The following is a 21,256-nucleotide window of genomic DNA, read 5'->3' as shown; positions in this document are numbered from 1 at the left end:
ATGGTGTATAAAAATAAGTGAAATTAAACCATAAAAGCCACAAGGGAATTGCATTCCTGTGGTGTCTTACTTCAGTAAGTAGATATATCTTCATGTTTGGGTGTGTTTATGTGTGTGTGTGTGTGGGGGGGGGGGTCTTGTATGGAAAAACAGTTGCACCATAACAATCAGTGCCCACAGTGTATTCAGAGTAGTTGATGTTGCAATACAACAATATTTAAATAGTTACATTCAATAGAAATATTTTTTTAAATAAATGTTTTTATTTCACATTAACATAAAAACAAATGTTAAATGTACTTTAATATAATGCTGACACACTGTAGCTCAATGCAGCTCACAAGTTTAATATCAAAGCGTTATGCAGTCCTGCTTTAAGTTTGATTGTTCAATCCTCTTATACAGTTTTCTGTTTTACTTTTTTCTTATCAGACCATGTTTTTTGTGTTTTTATTACTTTGGTTATATTTTGTTTATGTCACTGTTTTCTTAGCAGTTCTGAATAATGTATTTTTTATTCATATAAAGCCCGTTGCAACTTTGTTTTCAAAAGTGGTCTACAGGGTTTAGACAGGCATTTTGTTTTTGTTCTTATTGTAATATTTATTATAGGGAATCTTTTAGAGATATTGTGCACATTTTACAACATTTTAGGAAAGTTCATCCTTTTGAAGTTGAACAAAATTACCATGGTGCAAAAAATTATTACGCAATAAGATACTGTAAATATTAAAGGCCTGGCAGTTATACTAACATTTTGTGTGAATAAATTGATGAATAGTTCACGGACCCCAGTGTCAGTGGTTCGATCGCCAATCCTGGCTACTTGTCGAAGTGTCCTTGGGTAAGACACTGAACCCCAATTTGCACCTTGGAGGGACCTTGGAGGCAACTCACGGCATCGGTGTGTGAGTGTGTGTGTGAATGGGTGAATGGGAATCAACATTGTAAAGCGCCTGGATAATAGCGCTATATAAGTGCATAGCATTTATGATCATGTTGCTCATTTGGCCTCCATCAGCCCAAACATTATATACCAGCTGTATATAATGTTTGTTAGTTACATAAATCTGTGCTGTGGTAATGTGATCAAAGTTGTGCTTGATATAATATCTGTCATATAAATTTGATTAAGAGGTATCTACAATCTGCATTTCGGATGATACACGTGTCTTCTTTGGATTCCGATTCTGTATAAGGGGAACTCAACAAACATCGACACAGATATAAAACTGCTGTGATTATGTTAGTACAGAAAACAAGGTGAAAAGCATTTCTTTTGTAAATATACTCAGCACAACTTTGTGAAAGTCATTAGATTTATACTAAATCAGCCTGGTCATGTCATTACTGGAAGTCATTCAGTGAGTTTGAGGTGAAGTGATTCACCAGAAAAAGCAGATAATAAGGTCAACCATTTGCAGGATGACATCATCGCATAGTTAAAACCTCATGACTGGGAATCTTTTCAATGACTTCATATCCATTTTCTTCCAACCTTGAATTGTGACTATCCCAGACTTATATCTCATAACGTAATTCTTAGAACAAAATACCCCTTGACGTTATTCCTGATTTTCTGAGTCATCATGACAGCAGCAAAGAGGTTTGGGGAGCAATGTAGCTGTCCAGCTCTGGCTGTGGCTGCTCTATTACTCACGGCGTCGTGTTGGCAGAGGCTCCAAAGACGGTCGTCAGACTGGGTCTAGGGTCAGAAACGTGCCGGGAAAACTCTGTGCTCTGTGCTTTGGTCTCCTTCTCACAATGTCAGTGGGGGCCAAAGGATTTGTTTCTCTTACCAATACAACAAATTGTTGTAGAGTATAGCCCCTCTTCCCCGCTCGCATGCTCCTACAGCCCTAACATCCCTCATCCTTAGTGCTCCAATTCGTATGATCTCTGGTGTGTGAAGCGTGTGATTCCGTCTGATCCACGGCATGACACCACATACGCGGCCTCGGCCTCCTCTGTGTGTTAGAGCTAATGAAACACAAGCAATAACCCAAGAGGCTATACTGTTTGTTCTTTTACTCAGATGTAAGTCCATTAATTTTACACAGTATTTTTGCCATCCTTTTTTTTTTTCTCCACATCGACAACCACAGTTCCTATCCTCTGCTTGGCTTTGGATAATTGCACACATCTCTTATTTCACCATCTACTGTCTTCAAGCTGTAATTTGAGTGGGAGTAAGGCAGAATGGCATTGTACTGATTGGTAGATGTAATTAAATATTCAACAATTCTATATATAGACTTTCTGAGAAATCTTAGTGGGATGATTTTGCTCAATTTTGGCCCAATTCTGACCAGCTCTCTCATTTTGCCTGTACCCACAGCCCATGTTTTCAGTCACACCCAGCCTTGCAACCAATGCCAATGCTGCTGCAGCAGCAGCTGCTGCGTTTAACCCTTACCTTGGCCCTGTGTCGCCCGGACTGATGCCCGCTGACATCCTGCCCAGTGCCCCTGTACTGGTCACTAGCAACACCAGTGTCCCAGTACCTGCTGCTGCTGCACAGAAACTCATGAGGACAGACAGACTGGAGGTGAGAAACACACACATTTACACACACCCACGCATAAGTGGGTAAAAAAAAATGACCACATAAGCACACACACACACACACACACACACCGATAGTACATTTGAGAGGATTTGCATAATTATTTTGTCACTTTCATATCAGTCAGATTAAAAGATAGATTAACAAAACTCTAGTAAACACTGCACCCAGTGAGGATCTTTTTCCCAGCTATGCAAACAGATTGGGCTTTGAAATGCAGCCTGTGCCCATTTGAATATTAAAGGCGTGGGTTGGAAAGTCTTGCCTCAACAGTTTGTTTGTAGACTTTAATTATGTATCTGTACACAGTTTCTGTTACAGTAACTACATCCCATTACCATAATACCATCATTACCCAGACTTAAGCAAAGAGAAGGCGTCGTTAATGAGAGCATCTCTCTACAAACATTACAGCTGTCAGTGACGCATCACATCAACAGGCAGAAGGCAACTTTGTTCGGCACCAGCTCAAGTTATACTCTATCAGTGTGTAATTTCCAGAAAAAAATCTTTAATTGTATGAAAGCAATCAGTCATTTGAATCAGTCATCCTCTGGTTGTGTTGAGATAATCATTAATTGGATAGGAAGTCGATCTCATCTATTATGTAGCCCCACCCGGGAAACACCCGCCGTGGAATAATGGGGAAATCGTTGGAGGCAGGCAGGAGGCGTAAGGAAGGTTACATTTAAAATGTAATGCTGGGTAGCTGGGTAATTAATGCGGGTGAGGCTGAGGAAGTTTCTTGGCACGAAGAACAAGTGGACAATGTGCAGAGCAAGGGAACGGGTCAATGACAGGAAAAAGAGATGGAGGGGGGGATTGGAAATCAATCTGTAGTCCTGTTGTGGTTATCAGGGGAGGGGCTGGGCCAAGCCGAGACAAAGATAACTAGAAATAAAGGAGACGGAGGAGTTTGATTTTTTTTTCTCAGAGAAGCTGGAACTGATCTGAAGAAGTTATGGATGTAGCAAATACTGTATGAGGCTTTCCAAATCACAACAGAGTCAACTCAAGCCAAAATGTGAGGTCAAGACCTTAGAGAATTAGAGAGAAACCCAACAAATCCCCCTTGATCCAGCACTAGGCAGCTGTAGAGTGGACAAACTCCCTTTAAAAGAAAAAAACCTCAAACAGAACCAGGCTTAGGTTTGACTGGGGTGAGCGGAGAGCATAGACAAAAACGAAAAAGCAGAGCAACGGGAAGCAAAAAAGCTAAACTATAAATATGAGGCAATGAGCAACTTCCCTGTGTTACCAACAGATATTGCCTGGACCACCCAGGTTCCTCTCCATCATACCTGGACAAAGGACAGAGAGAGAGAGAGAGAGAACCTGGATACTTATGTTGCTTGGAAGAAAAAAACTGATTTACCAGGTTTACTAATAAAGGTCATTAACTGAGAGTGGAACCAAAGCACTTGCCAGATCCAGGTTTTCATCTGAATTCATTAACTTAAGTCCAGTAAACAGACAAACAGACATGAAATATTTATTAACCAAATGCAATATGCTTGGCAGCACATAGAATAACCAGCTCATTTTCAACATGTTCTCCCTGTAGACATTTCACTCCAGCGGTCAACACCGCCTGTAGTGCTCAGTCTGTGTGGACTGGTGAAGCTTTTGGATAGGGGGGAATTTGTATCCTAGCCTAATTTGAAAGGAACTAGGTTTGATAAAAATAACTTAGAGAAAAGGGCCAGCCATATTTTAGTTTCTAGTGTGTGTCATTCAAAATAAACATTGCTGGAATTCTGCGGACCGGCACACATACCAGTCAGTAGACATGTAGCAGACTGTTTCTTTGAGGCTGAGAGAAATTCCTATTTTAGAAGACAGTCCTCCAGACTGTTTTCCCTGAGAAATATTTTTCAGCAGTCTGTCTTTTTCTCGTGTGGAGCTAAACTGCAGCATTTCAGCGAACATAGAATCATATGTTGCTTACCTGCTTAAACAGGGGTGTAAATAGCCCGGAGGGGCAGTTAATGAATTATGATTAACAGACCTGTCCCACTAAACAAGAACATGTGCCAAGGACATCTATTTTGAGATGTCCTCCAAATAGGGGTCCCATGAGGAGGCAGAAAAAAGTTTTTGCATTCTTTTTTAGTACATCTTGTGAACGTCAAATTTGGACATTTATTAGACATCTCCAAAGCTGGAGAACACTTAATCTATATGTCCACACAAAGTTGTATACCAACATTTTTGTTTTGTGACCTATCTATTTCAGAAATGTACACATTTGAGAGTTTGCCAGTAGCCACCAGCCATCACTCGCAAATCATAAATTAGACATGCTACAGTTAGCACCTGCTAAATGGCTACGCGTCATCATAAATGTTAAATGATTGTTTTGATTGTTTTGTTCGTTTGAGTACTGAGGGGCAGGTCCAAGCCTGCTTCCACACTACAATAATAACCACCACCGTCATCGCCACAAAGTGTATTTACACTACAGATTAAATGCTTGTGAACTTGACTCGAGTATTTTCATTTCTACTACAGCTCAGAGGGAAATATTCAACAGCTTTAGTTACAGTTACTACGAAGATTCAGATTTTATAACAAAACAATCATATAATTAATGATGATGTCATTTTAAGGTTCATCCTCAGTTAATCTGCATAATGTCTACTTTTTCTTATGATGCTGTATGATGTAAGTAAAATTATCAATGTAGCAAATACATTTTTATTTCTACACTGTGATAATGATATGTTTCATTAAGTAGAGGATGTTGTTTATAAGGCACATGTTGAACAAATCTAAACTCACGTGCACGTCCTTGGAGGAGTATGTATATTAAATTTAATTGCGTTTTATACAGGGAATTCTACAGAACAGTTGATTTTGAATTAATTGTGTCTAAAAAAAAAAGCATACACCTGTCTACATAGGGTCCCACAGTTAACAGTGCATATCAGAGCACAAACCAAAATATGAAGAAATCCAAAGAATTGTCAGTAGGCCTGCGAGACAGGATTGTATCGAGATCTGGGGAAGGGTACTGAAAGATTTCTACAGCATTGAAGGTCCCAATGAGCACAGTGGCGTCCATCATCAGTAAATGGGAGAATTTTAAAACCGCCAAAACTCTTCCTAGAGCGGGCTGGCTGGCCAAACTGAGCGATCGAGAGACAAGGGTCTTAGTCAGGGAGCTGACCAAGAACCCTATGGTCACTCTGAAAGAGCTCTGTATTTCTATGTGGAGACAGGAGAACCTCCACCAACCAGGCCTGTATGGTAGAGTGGCCAGACAGAAACCACTCCTTAGTAAAAGGCACATGACAGCCCACCTGAAGGACTCTCAGACTATGAGAAACAAATTTCTGGTCTTATGAAACAAAGATTGAACTCTTTGAACGCCAAGCGTCATGTCTGGAGAAAACCAGGCACCGCTCACCACCTGGCCAACACCATCCCTACAGTAAAGCATGGTGGTGGCAGCATCATGATGTGGGGGTGCTTTTCAGTGGGAGGAACTGGGAGACTAGCCAAGATCAAGGAAAAGATGAATGCAGCAATGTACAGAGACATCCTTGATGAAAACCTGTTCCAGAACGCTCTGGACCTAGGACTTAGGCAATGGTTCATCTTTCAACAGGACAGCGACCCTAAGCACATAGCCAAGATAACAAAGATGCAGTTACGGGACAACTCTGTGAATGTCCTTGAGTGGCCCAGCCAGAGCCCAGACTTGAACCCGATTGAACGTCTCTGGAGAGATCTGAAAGGGCTGTGAACCGATGCTCCCCATCCAACCTGATGCAGCTTGAAAGGTACTGCAAAGAAGAACGGGAGAAACTGACCAAAAATGGGTGTAGCATAGCTTTTAGCATCATACTCAAACAGACCTGAGGCTGTAATTGATGCTTCAACAAAGTATTAAGAAAAAGGATGTGAATACTTATGTGTACATGTGATTTCAATTTTTTTTAATAAATTTGCAGAGTTCAAACAGACTTATTTCACGTTGTCGTTATGGGGTATTGTTTTTAGAACTTTGAGGAAAATAATGAATTACTCCATTTTGGAATAAGGCTGTAACGTAATAAAATGTGGAAAAAGCTATACTCTGTGAATACTTTCTGGATGCACTGTAACAGTTTAATAGTAAACACAGAGCCAAAGGCAAGAAGCAGAATCCACACTGTAGTCTGAAACAAGAGGTAAAATTAAGAGCAGAGAAAATTCTGACAGTGTCCAAAATCAAAATAATAGTCAACAAATAGTTAAAAATGTTAAAAAGCAACAGGTAAATGGGAAACTTGTAAACAAATAATCTGGTTCAATAGAGAGCCATTCACTCAGGAAGGATAACCAAGAGCTGAGGAAGCTGCCAGGTATTTTTATGTAATGAACACAAGTTAGACAACAAGAACCATGTGAGGGAGCTCTTGGGGGGATGACTGGCTGTGGGCAAATGGTGGCAAAATATGGAGAGGCAACTCATGTTGTTTGTTTTCAATGATGAATGACCTCCAGAATTTTTCGTGAGTGTGTGTCCACATATTTAACCTACAGTGGATATTTGTGGATGGCAAAATGTTGTCTAAATGCACAAATTTGACTCTTATTTTGGGCATTTATTCATTTTAACATGTTGTACCAACCAAATTTTTTTACATCCATATTTGTCCACAAAAGGTGGTAGAGAGATGTCTAGACATTGTTTTGCCATCAACAGTCATCCAAATAAGATCATGGTGTGTGTCCAAATACACAACCTATTACATAGTGTATGTGTAGGTAAAGGGCATCCAAACTTGTATTCTCACTCTGTCTCCCTCATCTCGATGTTTCTGTCCTGTCCAGTTTCCTTTCTCTGCCGTGTTTCTTCCCTCCCTCACACAAATCTCCCAATATCTGCCTGGCAACAAGGCCGGCCTTTTTTTTTCTTCTTTTTTTTTTCCTTTTTTTTTTTTTATAAGACCAGTAGCAGCAGTGGTGATGGTGGCAGTGGTGGGGAATTAATGATGTGTGTGAGCGTGCATGTGTAGGTGTACACATTCAGAGGGTACACAAGAGAAAGAGGAGACCGCGAGACTCCAACAGCATCTCTCACATAGATCAGGGATTGTGGATGATGAGCTGTCATGACAGCAGACAGAGCAGGGTTAGCTTGTAGATAACGGTGCTAGTGGCCTGTTGTCTAGCAGCGGGTCCACCACAAATCAAATCTTTTATGCATGCAGACAGTGAGGCTGGTAAACAGACATTTGGTAAATGGCTTTTTCTATCACAATAACAGATAGATCGATACAATGTAGCATGAAATTATGTTTGATATAAAGCAGGGTAGGACAGAGGCAGCACTGACTGAATGTGCACAAACGCCGAGTCTTAAGTTATTGCACAGCTCTCTGAGTGTCAAAATGTAATCTGGAAAAAAAATGCAGCCTCATAATTTCTATGTGCATTCACCTTTGTGTGTTTGTGTTATTACGTGTGGGCTGGTGATTACATCAGCTACAGCCCCCCTTGGGAGTAAGCAGCCTCATATTTCCCATGAGCCTCACTGAACCTTTACATGCAGGCTGAGACAGTCATTTTCTCCACTGTGCACGCGGGTGCTGCCCCCTTCTGTTCCTCGCGAGAAGAACCACAGCTCATTCCAAATCATGGATAAATGTTACGTGATGGATGAGTCTGTAAATGCTGGTTACGGTCTGTTCTGCTTATCAATCAACAGTAATGGCTGAAGCTGTCATTAAGATTGGTTAGCACTGTCTGGTAAAGTGATCGTCAAGTTCTGCACCGACTGAACAGATTGATTGCTTCATCAATGTGGACCAAAGTGAACATTAACTTCATGCGTTAACCGGCCACTTTATTAGGTACGCTGTTCGACTGCTCGTTAACACAAATGTCTAATCAGCTAATCACACTGCGGCATTTGGGCCTGTAGACATGGTCGAGACAATCTGCTTATATTCAAACTGGGATTTAAGTGACTTTGAATGTGGCATGGTTGTTCGTGTTCGAGGGGCTGGTGTAAGTACTTCAGAAGCTGTCAACCATTTTTTTACAGAGAATGGTCAGGAAAAAAAAGGAGGGGGGGAGGTTCCTGCTACATTATGGCCCCTTTGTACCAGCCACAGCCTACCTGAGTACTGTTGCTGACCACCCTCTATGATCACACCTCTATCTGGTTTCTTAAACATGTCCATGAGTTATACTCAAACGGCCTCCACAGTCACGCCAATTAAATCCAATAGAACATTTTCAGTGTGGCAGAATGGGAGATTCATATCATGGATGTGCAACTAACAAATCTGCAGCAACTGCATTATGCTATCATGTCAATATGGAGCAAAATCTCTAAGGAATTTTGCCAGCACCTTGTTCAATCTTTGGCATGAAGAATTAGGGCAGTTCTGTATTAGCAAGGTGTACCTAATAAAGTGGCTGGTAAGTGTAACTGTGTGTGTGTGTGTGCATGCTTTTATGTGTGCATCTTTTAGGTTTGTTTTCCAATTCTTCACATCATGTAAGCAAGCTTAAGAGAAGTACAATGTGTTTTTGTGCTCCAGGTATGTCGGGAATACCAACGGGGTAACTGCACTCGCGGGGAGAATGACTGTCGCTTTGCCCACCCTGCAGATAGCACTATGATTGACACCAACGACAACACAGTCACTGTGTGCATGGACTACATTAAGGGCCGCTGCTCGAGGGAGAAGTGCAAGTACTTTCACCCTCCGGCTCACCTGCAGGCCAAGATCAAAGCCGCCCAACACCAAGTCAACCAGGCTGCAGCTGCTGCAGCCATGGTAGGTACCTGTCCACAGACTAATTATACTGCTAACAGGAGCTGAGATAATTATCAGTCTAATCTAATCTTGACAAATAAACATATAAAATGTAACATTGATTAAATTAATCCACCATCTGCCGTGTGATGACCTAAAACAAAGCATTAAGCTCCTCTAATGCTGACATGGACTTTAAAATAAAATCACTTGGACGAATTCGCGGTATCAAGCTTTTCAGCACAGAACAGTTCAATTGACTTTAAACACTGTCTTAATCAACATCTCAATATCGTCTATTCTCTGCTTATACTCGAGATCGCAGCGCACATTCCAGTCTCCACTGTTCCAGCTGACTTCAGCTCTGCCTAAATGTGCCTCATGAAGATGCAGTCAATGCATTGCTTTATTAGCAGCAGGCTGTAATGATCATGCATCAGTGTGTGACTGAGCCTACTGCTGCCTCCTGCTCCTCTTTGTTTTGCTGCTTTGATAGTTGTATATTTTGCTGCTGTCGCAGTCAGTGGGTAGTGGATGTAAAATGATTGCTGAAAAGACAACATTAACGTACAGTCATCATATCTGTAAGTGGACACTGCATTTTGGGTTCAATTAAGCTGACGGTAAGCAAGAAAGGGGGGGGGGTGAGGTTGATTTCAGTTAACCTTTTACATTTAAGGTGTACCATTACAATTATGTGCATTATGACTAGGCCTGCCTCTGCAGTTGAATAGTATTAGTGCTATTGGACTTCTTTAAGCTCTGCGTAATATGGTAGCGTAATTAATTATTTTCCTAAACCCCCATTTAGCTTGTAGGGGATTATAAATGGCAGTTAACGATAAAATGTGTGTATGAACAAAAGAAACATAAATTATGCTCTATAACATTTTTCTTAATGTATTTTTTTAAAAAAAAAGCTTTAATGCTGCAGAATGTTCTTTTTCGATTATTCGTTTATCCTTTATAACTAATTTTAAAATGGAGTGGGGCTATCAAAGCTTCTCCTGACAAAGTGATGGCATTGGTGCAGAGAAACAACCTTCTAAAGGTTTTCAAGTGAGGCTTGGCCTTCTAACCAATCAGAGAAGGCCGTCAGAGAAGGCCAAACCCTGTGCGTCACATGTCTATGTGGAAGAAGTAGCTTGTGACACGGTATCAGCATTTACACCCTGTTTCAACTGACTCATCGTTAGCTTGGTTCCCAAAAGGTTTAGCTTTAAATTGACTAGATTCAACGAAAGCAAACATAATCTGTATCCTACTGATAGTCTAAAAAACAGGACTCTACGTTTCTAGTGCAAGAATATATTAGCCTGATATTCATAATGTAGTAATCAAGGATTGCCCAAATTTGAAATGGACAAAGCTAGTGAACTGGCTAATTTTCCCTTCCGGACCCCGGCATTGTTGCACCTAAAGTCCCAGTTCAGAAAACACAACGCTCTCCTGTAAGTAGATCACGCCAGGGGCCATAATTCTTTTCAGTAACCTTACAGCCATTAATGTGCATGCCCTAGTCTTGTTAATGTTGTATATTGCATTCCAATGATTTGTTTTTTTATTTGTTTGTTTGTTTTTTTTTGTTTGTTGTTTCTCACCAACCCACACTGCACTGCTGCCCCCATGACGCACCTCCGCTTGCTGGTTTATGTTATTGCGCTTGAACCCCATTGGCCCATTGCCATCATGTGCTCGCTGCCTGCTAATTAAGACTCAGTCGACTGTCAAATCACTGAAGCGACCCCTCGACGCAACTTTTGACCTGGTACTATGACCTTTCACCTTTTAGCTTGGCATGCAGCTGTTGTGTAGTAGTGAAACTTTTGTAGCTTGGAAAATAAAAGAAATAATTAATGGTTTTAACTAGAGAAACACTGAGCGGTGATGAACTGATTGCACCCTTTATAAACATTTGAATTCATTTTTCATTTGAGTATTATCTTAAAACAAAGAACAAACTACTTAAATATATAAACCATCAATCCGTTCATCACTTTGCGTGAATCTCCAAAGCTATTAACTGGCATATTTCCTGTCTAATAATGTGTAGTAGGAATTGCATGAATTTGTCACTTTCCATATTGCATGTGTAGTTGTGGTCAAGAGGTGTCCTGACAGTCTTACTATGGCTTCTAGTGAACTATTATCATGGAGCTGGCAGTGCAGCTTTCCCTAACTACATCATGTCTGTTGATGGTCCACAAATCAATACAGCAGCTGATATTGTAGCTGTTCTCTTCAGAGAAAGGCCGAGTTATGTCTTAGCCAAAAAAATGTTCATTTCTGTAATGTGTTATCCAACGTTATGCAGTGTCAGTGTTAAGAGGATCGTTTTTTTTTCTTTTCACTAGCAAGATAGATGCTTGTCAGCTAGCTCTACTGTCCTGTCTTGCTCTGACAGAGGGAGTGTTGTCCACTGCTTGCTTGTCAGTGTTTGTAGTAGCTGTATGGAGGAGCAACTTCATTCTCTAATGAAATTCTTTCTTCTCTCTGTCCTGAATGTCACTGCCACCATCCTTTGATTTCCCTCACATCCCATGTCCTTATTTCCATGTTGTCCCCTCCTCAGGGGCTCCCTTCTGTCTTGCCTCCTTTACCAAAGAGACCTGCACTTGAAAAAGCCAACGGTGCCACCACCATGTTCAATGCTGGTGTATTCCAGTACCAACAGGCCCTGGCCAACATGCAGTTTCAGCAGCAGGCTGCCTTCATACCATCAGGTAAGGCCTGAGCCTTCTACAGCCTCTGTGTGGGGCAGTTATTCCATCACTAGTGGCTGTGAAATCACATCGGGTTGCTCATAAATCTTCTTCCTGATTATGTTCTGGCATTAGCAGAAACTGGCTCAATGATTTTGTGATTTCATTGTTGGTGACAAAGTAGAAAAACTTGCATGGACCTATCTGCATATGTATGTACAGAATAGAGAAGTACCTGGGTGTCAGGTGTCACTGATGCTATTTTCTGCATAAGTATGTGTTTACTATGCCATATTGAACATATTAGCATGATATGTTAATATTTGTGTTTTTAATGGTAATGGACTAAAGAGCCAGAATCAGCAACATCTTTGCATCATTAACATTTGTCAATTAATGTATCAGCACCACTGTTGTCTACTTAGGAGACTATTATAATTTTAAGTAACAAACTGCCTGTATCGAAAAAACACTGCAGAAAAGGACACGTGATTTATCACACGATATATCACACTTGTATCACATGATACAAGTGTCAGCTGCTCCTTTCTGGCTGCATTCAGCCCCAAATAGCCCCACCAGTCACATCAGCCTGATAGGCAAAAATCAGGGACACAAAAAACATTTTGTTTTATCACAGAATAACAAGCTAAACCCAATAATCGAACATAAGTGTCAGCTTTCCTTTACAGTCAGATAGCACGGTTAGAGATTTTACTGACTAAATCAAACTGCAAAATGAAGGGATTTTTAAAAGTAAGAGGTACGTGTTACTATCCCCAGTGAAAATTACACCTTCGGTGTATAGTATGTGTGTTTGTATAACACACACACACACAGACACACACACACACAACTTATTTGAACCTCTCTTCTCTGGCCTCTGCATAGTCATCTTACGCTGTGTCCCATATTGTCATCTGACAGCCTAAGAATAGCCCGCCATCGACTCCTTTCTCTGAGAAATTCAGATCCTCAGATCCTCATAGTTCCCACACTATTGGACTGTCAGGTCACTGTAACACACTTTAAGGAGTTTGAAAGCAGGTCATTCAAAACCGCCACCGGTCAAAGAGCCACTGTGCAGCTGACAGGAAAAAGTGTTTCATTTGCCCTCGTAATTAACGAAGCAGTCTACAGTAAACTGGGGCTGGAAAGACGGACCACAGAGTTCACTTAGAACTTTCATGCCTTAGCTTCCTTTGCCATGCAACCTGTGTGGCTGCAGCGATTGTGTTGTGTGATATAGAATTAATTTTAACTGCTGCACTAGAAGGAGAAGAAGAATTAACATATTCAGAGCACAATTTTGTTCATATCCAGGTTTAATGCAAGATTGTCTGACTGTGTAACACTTGTAATGGGTTTTCTTGATTTCTTCTCCTCCCTATTCACTCCACTCCCTGTTGCAATGCATGATGGGCAGGCTCGATATTGTGCATGACACCTGCAACAAGTGTTGGTAGGTGCCAGCTTTCCTTACTGATTATGTTTGAGCTCATTGAAGTCACTCACGTTTTATTTAACTCACCACATAATGTGAGCGCATTCTGCACTTTGTGAGTTTAGACAGTTGACATTAACCCAAAGTGACTCCCGTAAATGCAGTTGACAGTGTGGCTTATTAAACATGGATTTGAATTGTGTAATTGCAATTGGAAGTTATGTGGACGTTATGTGCTTTGTTACACTCTTTTTGCTCTGCCACAGGTCTGTCTGTCACCTAATGCTTGTTGCAGTTCAACCCCCCCCCCTCCAAAACCCCTGCTTCATTATACGCCCATCCCAAGCTCTCTAACCTGTAGAGCACCTCATTATACTGTCTGGTTATACATGCTTTATAAACATGACGAGTGACTGTAGCTAGAGGCGATAGAGGTGGTGGTAGTTGTAAAACTTCGCATTATTTGTAGTATTCTTAGTTTTTTTATGGACTTATAATAAAAGCCTATAAATGCTATGAAATCATTCTCTTCAAAACACCTGTTGCCATCTTCTAACTCACGTTGGTGGAGTTATCGTGAGACCGGTAAAGGTCAAACAAAAATGAACCAATCGACAGAGGCTCTCATGTTTATTAGCATTGTATTGACAGATGTAAAAATGAAGTGTTGACACAAAAAAGCTTTAAATCTGCTCTGGTTCAACTGCCTGTGTGATCTTTTCCTCCAAGTACCCATGATGCACGGTGCTACTCCAGCCACTGTGTCTGCAGCCACCACATCTGCCACAAGTGTTCCCTTTGCAACCGCAACAGCCAATCAGGTTTGCTCCTCTCCTGCCTCTTCTCTGTCACTTCTGGTATCAGCTCTGACTATTCAGGATCTGTTAGATCTTTGTTTTATCTTTAATCATGTGATTCCAATGTCCCTCTTAATGAAAAATGCATGAATGCACAAGGCTCATCTCTGATCTCTGCAAGCCGATACCATGATTACACTTACATAATTCCAATTCTTATCTTTATTATCAGTTCAGTCTGAAGTGCTGTTTGTCCTCATTTCAACTGAAATCTGCCTCTGTCTCCCTCCTTCTTTGTCCCTCTGTTTATTTCTGTTGGCCTTTCTCCCTCTCCTTTACTCTCCCTTTTCCCTCTCTCAATCAGATTCCAATAATATCTGCAGACCATCTGACTAGTCACAAGTATGTGACCCAGATGTAGGAGTCTCAATCAGAACAGTATGTACTGCACCTCTTTCCAACATTTCACACACTGCATTTGGAACACTGCTCTCTGTTATGTGAAGGATTCCACATTACAGCACTTAACACATGACACATGACAAAGTTGCTTTGCTCAACACTGTTTATCTTCTTTTTTTAAAATTCACTCAACAACCAAATTTTAAAACCGGTACATTGTGGTTTCACATATATCGGCGTGTTGGATCCGTTTCACCGATGTCCTGGAGTGTGTGCACTGATTTCCACAAGCAGACTCCAGGAATAGTGAACAAGCACAGTTTCCAACATGAAAGTTATTATTCACACTGCATGAAACACGACCAACAAGTATTGATTTCCTGTTTGCCAAATATAACTTAGTCGCTGTGAAGGTTTTTGGAGTGATGCACCCTCAGTCAGTCAGAACTGCTCGCTCCACTTATGTGGTTTGGTTTCATATTCAGTGTGCAGTGTGGAACATGCAAAATTAATAAGAGGTTATTGATTCCACGCTTTTGGTTTGTCAATACAGGAGTGTGTATTGGAGGTAAATGTCCTATATTAGAGTTCAGTAATAATACATAATATGAAATTATCCTCAATCGAAGAAACACATAACATTCACGTAAAACACTTTTTTACAGTGTTACGTTCTGCACCTCACATTTTAGATCTTATGCCAACATTTAATGCCAACACAGGAAGCACTGGCCCCTTAACGTGTCAGCTGCTAAACTCCAGCCCTTTTAGTTCAGGTGTGTGTTTAGCCGTAAGAACACGGACATGGGTTTGCTCTGCTGTAACTGTTGTTCATACTGGCCAGTGATTCATTCGTCGTGATTAGAAAAACAGTCCCTGTCACATTGACGCCTGATATTAACTTCAGATAAACTTTTGCACGTTTCCATATTTTTGGGATGGACTGTGGATTTTGTGCGCTCATCACTTACATTACTAAAAGCAAATTCCTCAGGAATCTTTTAATCGTTTAGGAAAAATTATAATCAGGACAAACAATCTCTGCAAACAAAATCTGTGTCATTGTGAGCACCTGACTAATCCTAAGTCAACATAAGCTTCTGCACTCTGACCCCTGTCTTTACACTCGGATTTTTTTTTTTTAAGCTTACATGCCACACAAAGCCTTCTTCTTCATCTGGCTGCTCTTTCACGGCAGACTTTACAAACTGTGAACCTTTTCTTAAAGTCCTTTTTACAACTTGTACCTGTGGCTCACATCCAGTTTGCTGTCTTTTGTGAACTTTCAGGTGGAACTGGAGCGTGCTGGTGTCGAGTCCAAGATTATCGGTCACCCTTCATGCCTGTAACATCAAGAGCAAAACAGAGAACCAAATCTTAAGGGGTTTGGACTAAATCTGCATGTTAACATAGGAGGCACAGTTTGTTAGGAACGTGTTCACGTGTACTTCATGCACACTATTACACAAAAGCAGAAAGGAACATCATTTGCATTACAGGCTGCCTTTTGCTCTGTGGAGGCAACCCTACCTTTATTCACCGGAAACACTTTGAATGTTAACATGAGATGCGCGTGTGGAGCAGTCGCCAAAAAAAAAATCAACTGGAGTGGTACGTCCATTGACCAAGAATCATGACTTAAGTTGTCTGTCCATCAGTCGTTGGTCTAAATGTGTTCATTTGTTTACACAAAGGTGCACCGTGCATTCCAGCTGATGTGAAGGAAACAGATAATCTGACTGAATCACATATGCATGCACAGTGATTTTCTTTACGAGTTTTATTTTTGTCAAACCAGTGATAAAGGGAAACTACACGAGTGCACTCAGAGGCAAAATAGCAGCTGAAAGTCTGTGAGGTGTCTTTTCAAAACCTTTGTAGCCTACCTTTCTATCTCTTAAGCACATGTCTTTAACCTTGCAGGCATCCCTGTAAAGTGCCATACATCTCAAAACACACGAATGGTGGTTAAACAGTGTTATAACGTGTTCAGCTCAATAATTCCCTTTAATACGTCTCTATTTTCTCTCTTGGACAGCATGAAGTGTCCACTGTCGTGACCAGTCATTACCGGTGATTAGATTTACCCTCCACAGTCGGCTTTACCTAAACCTTCTACTGAATGAATATCTTTTGTTTGGTTGTTTTGTTTTTATCCTAGACTTTATTGTTGATGTCAGATGTTTAGACAGGAAATGAGTCTCCATGTTCATTAAGTGTGCTGACTCTAAAATGTCAGATGAGTTGTGCGAGGGGTCTCAGCCTGAGTGAGAGACCAAAGGCTCCCGACAGTGAAGATGATGTCTTGGTTGGTATCCAAACTGCTGTGACGACAGATATGTGATTTCTCTGATTTGTGTTTTCATTTGTAAGGTTGTGCATATTTTAACAAATAGAAGCTCCGCATGCTTCACTTCAGGCTTGCAAAAAGTTTAATAACCGGGCAGTGTTTTTAACAATGGCTGACGGAGATCTACGTTAAATGAAAACCGATTATTCAACTCGCCAGGAGCCTGAAGTGCGGAGTGCAGATCTTTGGCTTGTTTTGTGGTCGAGTACCCGCAGATCTTTGTTTGGACGTACGGGGGGCTTTCTTTTCTGTCTGCATAGTTCAAGGCAGGTTACAAATGTAGATTCAACGTAGTGTACATATAGTCTGACATATTTAACAATATTTGTTTATTCCGTCTACCTGAAAACTGTTTTCACATAGTCAGCCAAAGTCTTTTTGTGTCACTGTTACTAGGTATTGTGGATAGATTAGTGGGCCTAAATTAAAACGACAAGACAAAAAAAAAAAAAAAAAAAAGAAGAAAAAAGAAAATGTGTGGGCCACGTAAGTGAAGCCCAAAGAAAGATGTCGGGTGTTTAGAGTAGACCTCTACAAGTGTTTGTTTTTGATGTGTTCTGGGTGTTATTCAGGCATCTTTAATTGGTGGATAGTACAGGGAAAGTGGCAAGAAAATAAACGATTGTATAACTCATCCAAAGCCTTAGAATGTACCATCGGGTCAGCACAATGCAACATGCCATTTTGAACCATCCAGTTGCCTAATCCACGCCATAATAACACACACACACACATACACACACACACAGACACACACAAACACACGCACACACACACACACAGAGCACTATGTAATTGTCACTTTTTTGTCAGTGTTTCCTTAACTTCCTTGTAGTTTTGTTTTCTTTAGATGAGGAGCTTGTTACTTTCTTTTGTTTGAAAGACATTTTGATATTAGTTCAGATTTTTATGTTTTGCTTATTCTATTTATCTTTCTGATAATCAATATAAAAGTGTGTATTTGTGTGTTCCTCATGCACAGTTTCCTGAAATTCCATGTAATGTTAATTTTAGTATGTTTATGATTGTAAACTTAATATTTTCTACGTTATGCATATTGTCGAACTGTATGCATATTGTTCATTTCTCTAGTCTTTTTTTGTGTTCTTTGAACAAAGATGTTTTATATGAGTATCTAACAGTGATGAAATAATAGAGAACAGAGAGGCTAAGTTGTCAATGTGGCAACCGTAGCCGATAACCGAGTAATATTTTACTGATTGTAAGGTTTGTAACTAGTCATATAAGTAAAAAAAAAAAAAGACTATTATAAAAATCTAGTTCTTAGATGTTTAGAGTAAAGATGTTATTTTCTACTGTATCCATTTCAAATAGTAAATATTGTTTTAATATTTTTACTCTCCCTGGAAATTGGGCCATGTTGGAAAACAAGCTGCATACTTGATCACTTTTTGGGGGCGTTGCTGGTGGGGTCAGGTGAACGTGGCGTGTAGAGACCGAGTCTGTGCACTCATCTCTCACATAGCCAACTGCAAACAACAAGGGTGGGGAATCTTGAGATGATAAAGGTGACAAAGGTTGACTTTTTTGCACTTATGTACATAGTCAAAAAAGAGAGAATCATGTATATTAAGATCTTATTTTGAATAAAAAATAATGTCTATAACGACAAGGAATTTTGCTAGGATAACAAAAAAAAAAAATCTTATGAAAGGCTGAACAAAATTGCTTGCATCAAAAGGGCACTGAGTTCTCACTCTCCTACCCCTTTTCAGAAAAGGCCAAGTGTTGCTCTTCTTTTTTGTCAGCAGCTTGTAGTTTGCCAGGTAACCTTCCGGAGGAGGCGTCCACTGCCCTCCAGCGTAAGGGCCTGACTGGGTTTGTCTGGTCCCCTAACCTGCCTCTACAGGACAGGTCTGTGCGTCATGGCCACGCCCTCCCAGGCCCAACCAATCACAACACGTCCTGTCTCTTTCCACAGAGAGGAATGCATGTTAAAGGAAACACATATACCGTAAAAAAAAGAAAAAAAAAATCACAACACAGTAATACAGAATAAGAAAACATGTTACACAGACAGATGTATTTACAGTATACAATATTCTATCAATGTAATGGAATAAAAAAAATATATATATAAAATACAAAAATAGAATAGTGGTTTATTTAAAAAATCCTGAGAATATACTCACTAAAGTTTCACCACTTGGAGAGTTAAAATACATGCAACACAAACACCATAGCTATAAGTATGTTCTTTATGTTTATGTAAGCTGTGCTTCTAGTAGATGAAAGTGGCCAAACGGGAATTCGAAGTAGAATATCAGGAGGAAATACAGTTAAGTAATGTGACTATTAACTGGTTAGATCGAAATTTTGTCCCGATCATCTTTTGGGTCTCTCATCTTCTGCAAGCACGCATGCTTACATTTATGATAGAATGTAAACTGAAGTTTTTTTTTTTTTTTTCATTTGTCGTTTGTTTTCTCTGCTTGTAGTGCTAATATGATGTATTCTGTCTTCTGCTGCAGTTGGGTTTCTGCTTGTTTTACTGTTTCCAGGCCCACTGAAAGGATGTGCCATATTTGTACGCTGACCACCTCCTCTTGTAAAAGCACCAGTAAAGAAAATCACCGATTGCCAGAGTCTAAAGCCATAGAATATAATCTCATCAGAATGAAGTGTGTGAGAGGGAACCAGAAATAAAATAAGAGGTGGGAAATGGTACTTTCTGAAGCTGCTATGAATGTGTTTGCTGGGGTTTTCTTAACTACAACATGGAATATCTAAAGGCCGTGGATGTAATTAAAAGAACCTGGAGTGTGCCAACTTTGATGGATAAGTAAGACTTAAGTACTTGACACATTTGTTTCACTGGGCCTGCATTGCTATATTTGATTCTTGCTGTTATGAATAAAAGTGTAATAAAAATTTACAAATGAACTGAATTAAAAAAGAATTTGCTCGAAGACCTATTATTTCATTTAAATGGGGATTATAGCCAAAGTCACACTGAGTAAAGGAAGAGCCTTAATAACAGAGAGTTACATGCTCATAAAGTCATTTTATGATGCAGTAGTGGAAAACGTATTCACGTGCTTTCTACAGATGCAAAAGTACAAATAAAGCAACAGAAAAATGTACCTCAAGTAAAAGTATTTGCTGAAAAGTGACCTCAGTGATACTGTAATGTTTTTTCATTTGAGGATCATTACTGTAATCATTAGTCTTATACACATTTGAGGTCAAACATTTTGAAATACATGATACATTATGTAAGTGATGCATTTTTTTTTTACCTTTTGTGCTATTTATTCTTAGTAATAGAATAAAAGCATCAGGAGATACATTTTTATACAGCCTTACTTTCTCCCAAATGCTGTAAGCTAAAATTCTGACTTATATGCTACATGATGACTTATGTTAGAGCAATATATGTATTAAGTTATATTAAATTTGCAATCCCAACCTGCCTTCTGACAAGTGTTGTGTAGTCTAAATACTACTGTGTGTCAGATTGTTACCTTAGTACAGCCGCTAGATGTCACTAAGTGGTAAGACCTTGTCTTTGTCGATGGAAATGACACATTGTCTCGTAATTCACAGGAGTACAGTGTCTAACAGTAGAAAGGTCGAAACAACTGAAAAACTGAAAAAACAAGTCTTAGCAAATCACACTAAAACACGTGGCTTTTCATAAAGATGTAGCTCTATAAATAAAGTGATTCTCTTGAACTCACGATTTTTTGCCTCCAGGAAGCACTGCAGGTCAAATAAGTTCACCCATGAGACTGAGAACATTTGTGCCACATTGGATGAAATTCCCTCCAGGTGTTTCTAATAAATACTGTAGGGTTGTAAAGAATGGCTGGATGTGAAGTCCTTTTGACTCCGACTACTAAAATTTAAATCCTCCTTCATCCCTGTTGAATGTCTAAATTTAAATTTGAAGAAATTCTTTCAATATGATGCTGTGATATGACATTCAGAAAAATAGGAAGGGTGGAAGGGACATGTGAGGTCACAGTAAGTGTGACCATTGAACCCCAATATCTAATCAGTGCATCCTTACGTCCTGTTGGATGTGACAATTTTAAAGAAATTCCCTCAGTGCATTCTTGTGATATCATCTTCACAAGAATGGACAGACATGTGGTCAAGGCTACCTTGACCCTTGACCCCAAAATCTAATCAGTTCAACACTGAGCCCAAGTGAAGGTTTGTGCTGAATTTGAAGAAACTTCCTTAAGGCATTCCTGAGATCGGACGGTCAGAC

General features: G+C 40.0%; 1 protein-coding gene across 32 annotated transcripts in view; it reads left to right on the top strand.

Moving 5' to 3' along the window:
* Positions 1–19,059, top strand: part of LOC137128508 (muscleblind-like protein 1) — a 66,781-nt gene extending 47,722 nt beyond the window's left edge. For 9 of the 32 annotated variants that reach the window (XM_067506624.1, XM_067506631.1, XM_067506627.1 and 6 more), the window contains 7 exons: positions 2,339–2,548; positions 9,106–9,345; positions 11,039–11,092; positions 11,897–12,047; positions 13,453–13,488; positions 14,200–14,291; positions 15,959–19,059. In XM_067506624.1, the coding sequence (XP_067362725.1) occupies positions 2,339–2,548; positions 9,106–9,345; positions 11,039–11,092; positions 11,897–12,047; positions 13,453–13,488; positions 14,200–14,291; positions 15,959–16,018 (843 nt within the window). In that variant the 3' untranslated portion in view covers positions 16,019–19,059. Of the gene's footprint in view, positions 1–2,338; positions 2,549–9,105; positions 9,346–11,038; positions 11,093–11,896; positions 12,048–13,452; positions 13,489–14,199; positions 14,292–14,631; positions 14,706–15,958 lie in introns of all 32 variants that reach the window. The other 23 variants (XM_067506629.1, XM_067506633.1, XM_067506636.1 and 20 more) reach the window with 17 other exon arrangements.
* The last annotated feature ends 2,197 nt before the right edge of the window (positions 19,060–21,256 follow it).

The sequence above is a fragment of the Channa argus genome, chromosome 6, assembly GCF_033026475.1.
Source record: "Channa argus isolate prfri chromosome 6, Channa argus male v1.0, whole genome shotgun sequence".
Lineage (NCBI taxonomy): Eukaryota > Metazoa > Chordata > Actinopteri > Anabantiformes > Channidae > Channa > Channa argus.
The sequence above is the reverse complement of the archived record's forward strand: the minus strand, read 5'-3'. Positions and strand labels throughout refer to the sequence as shown.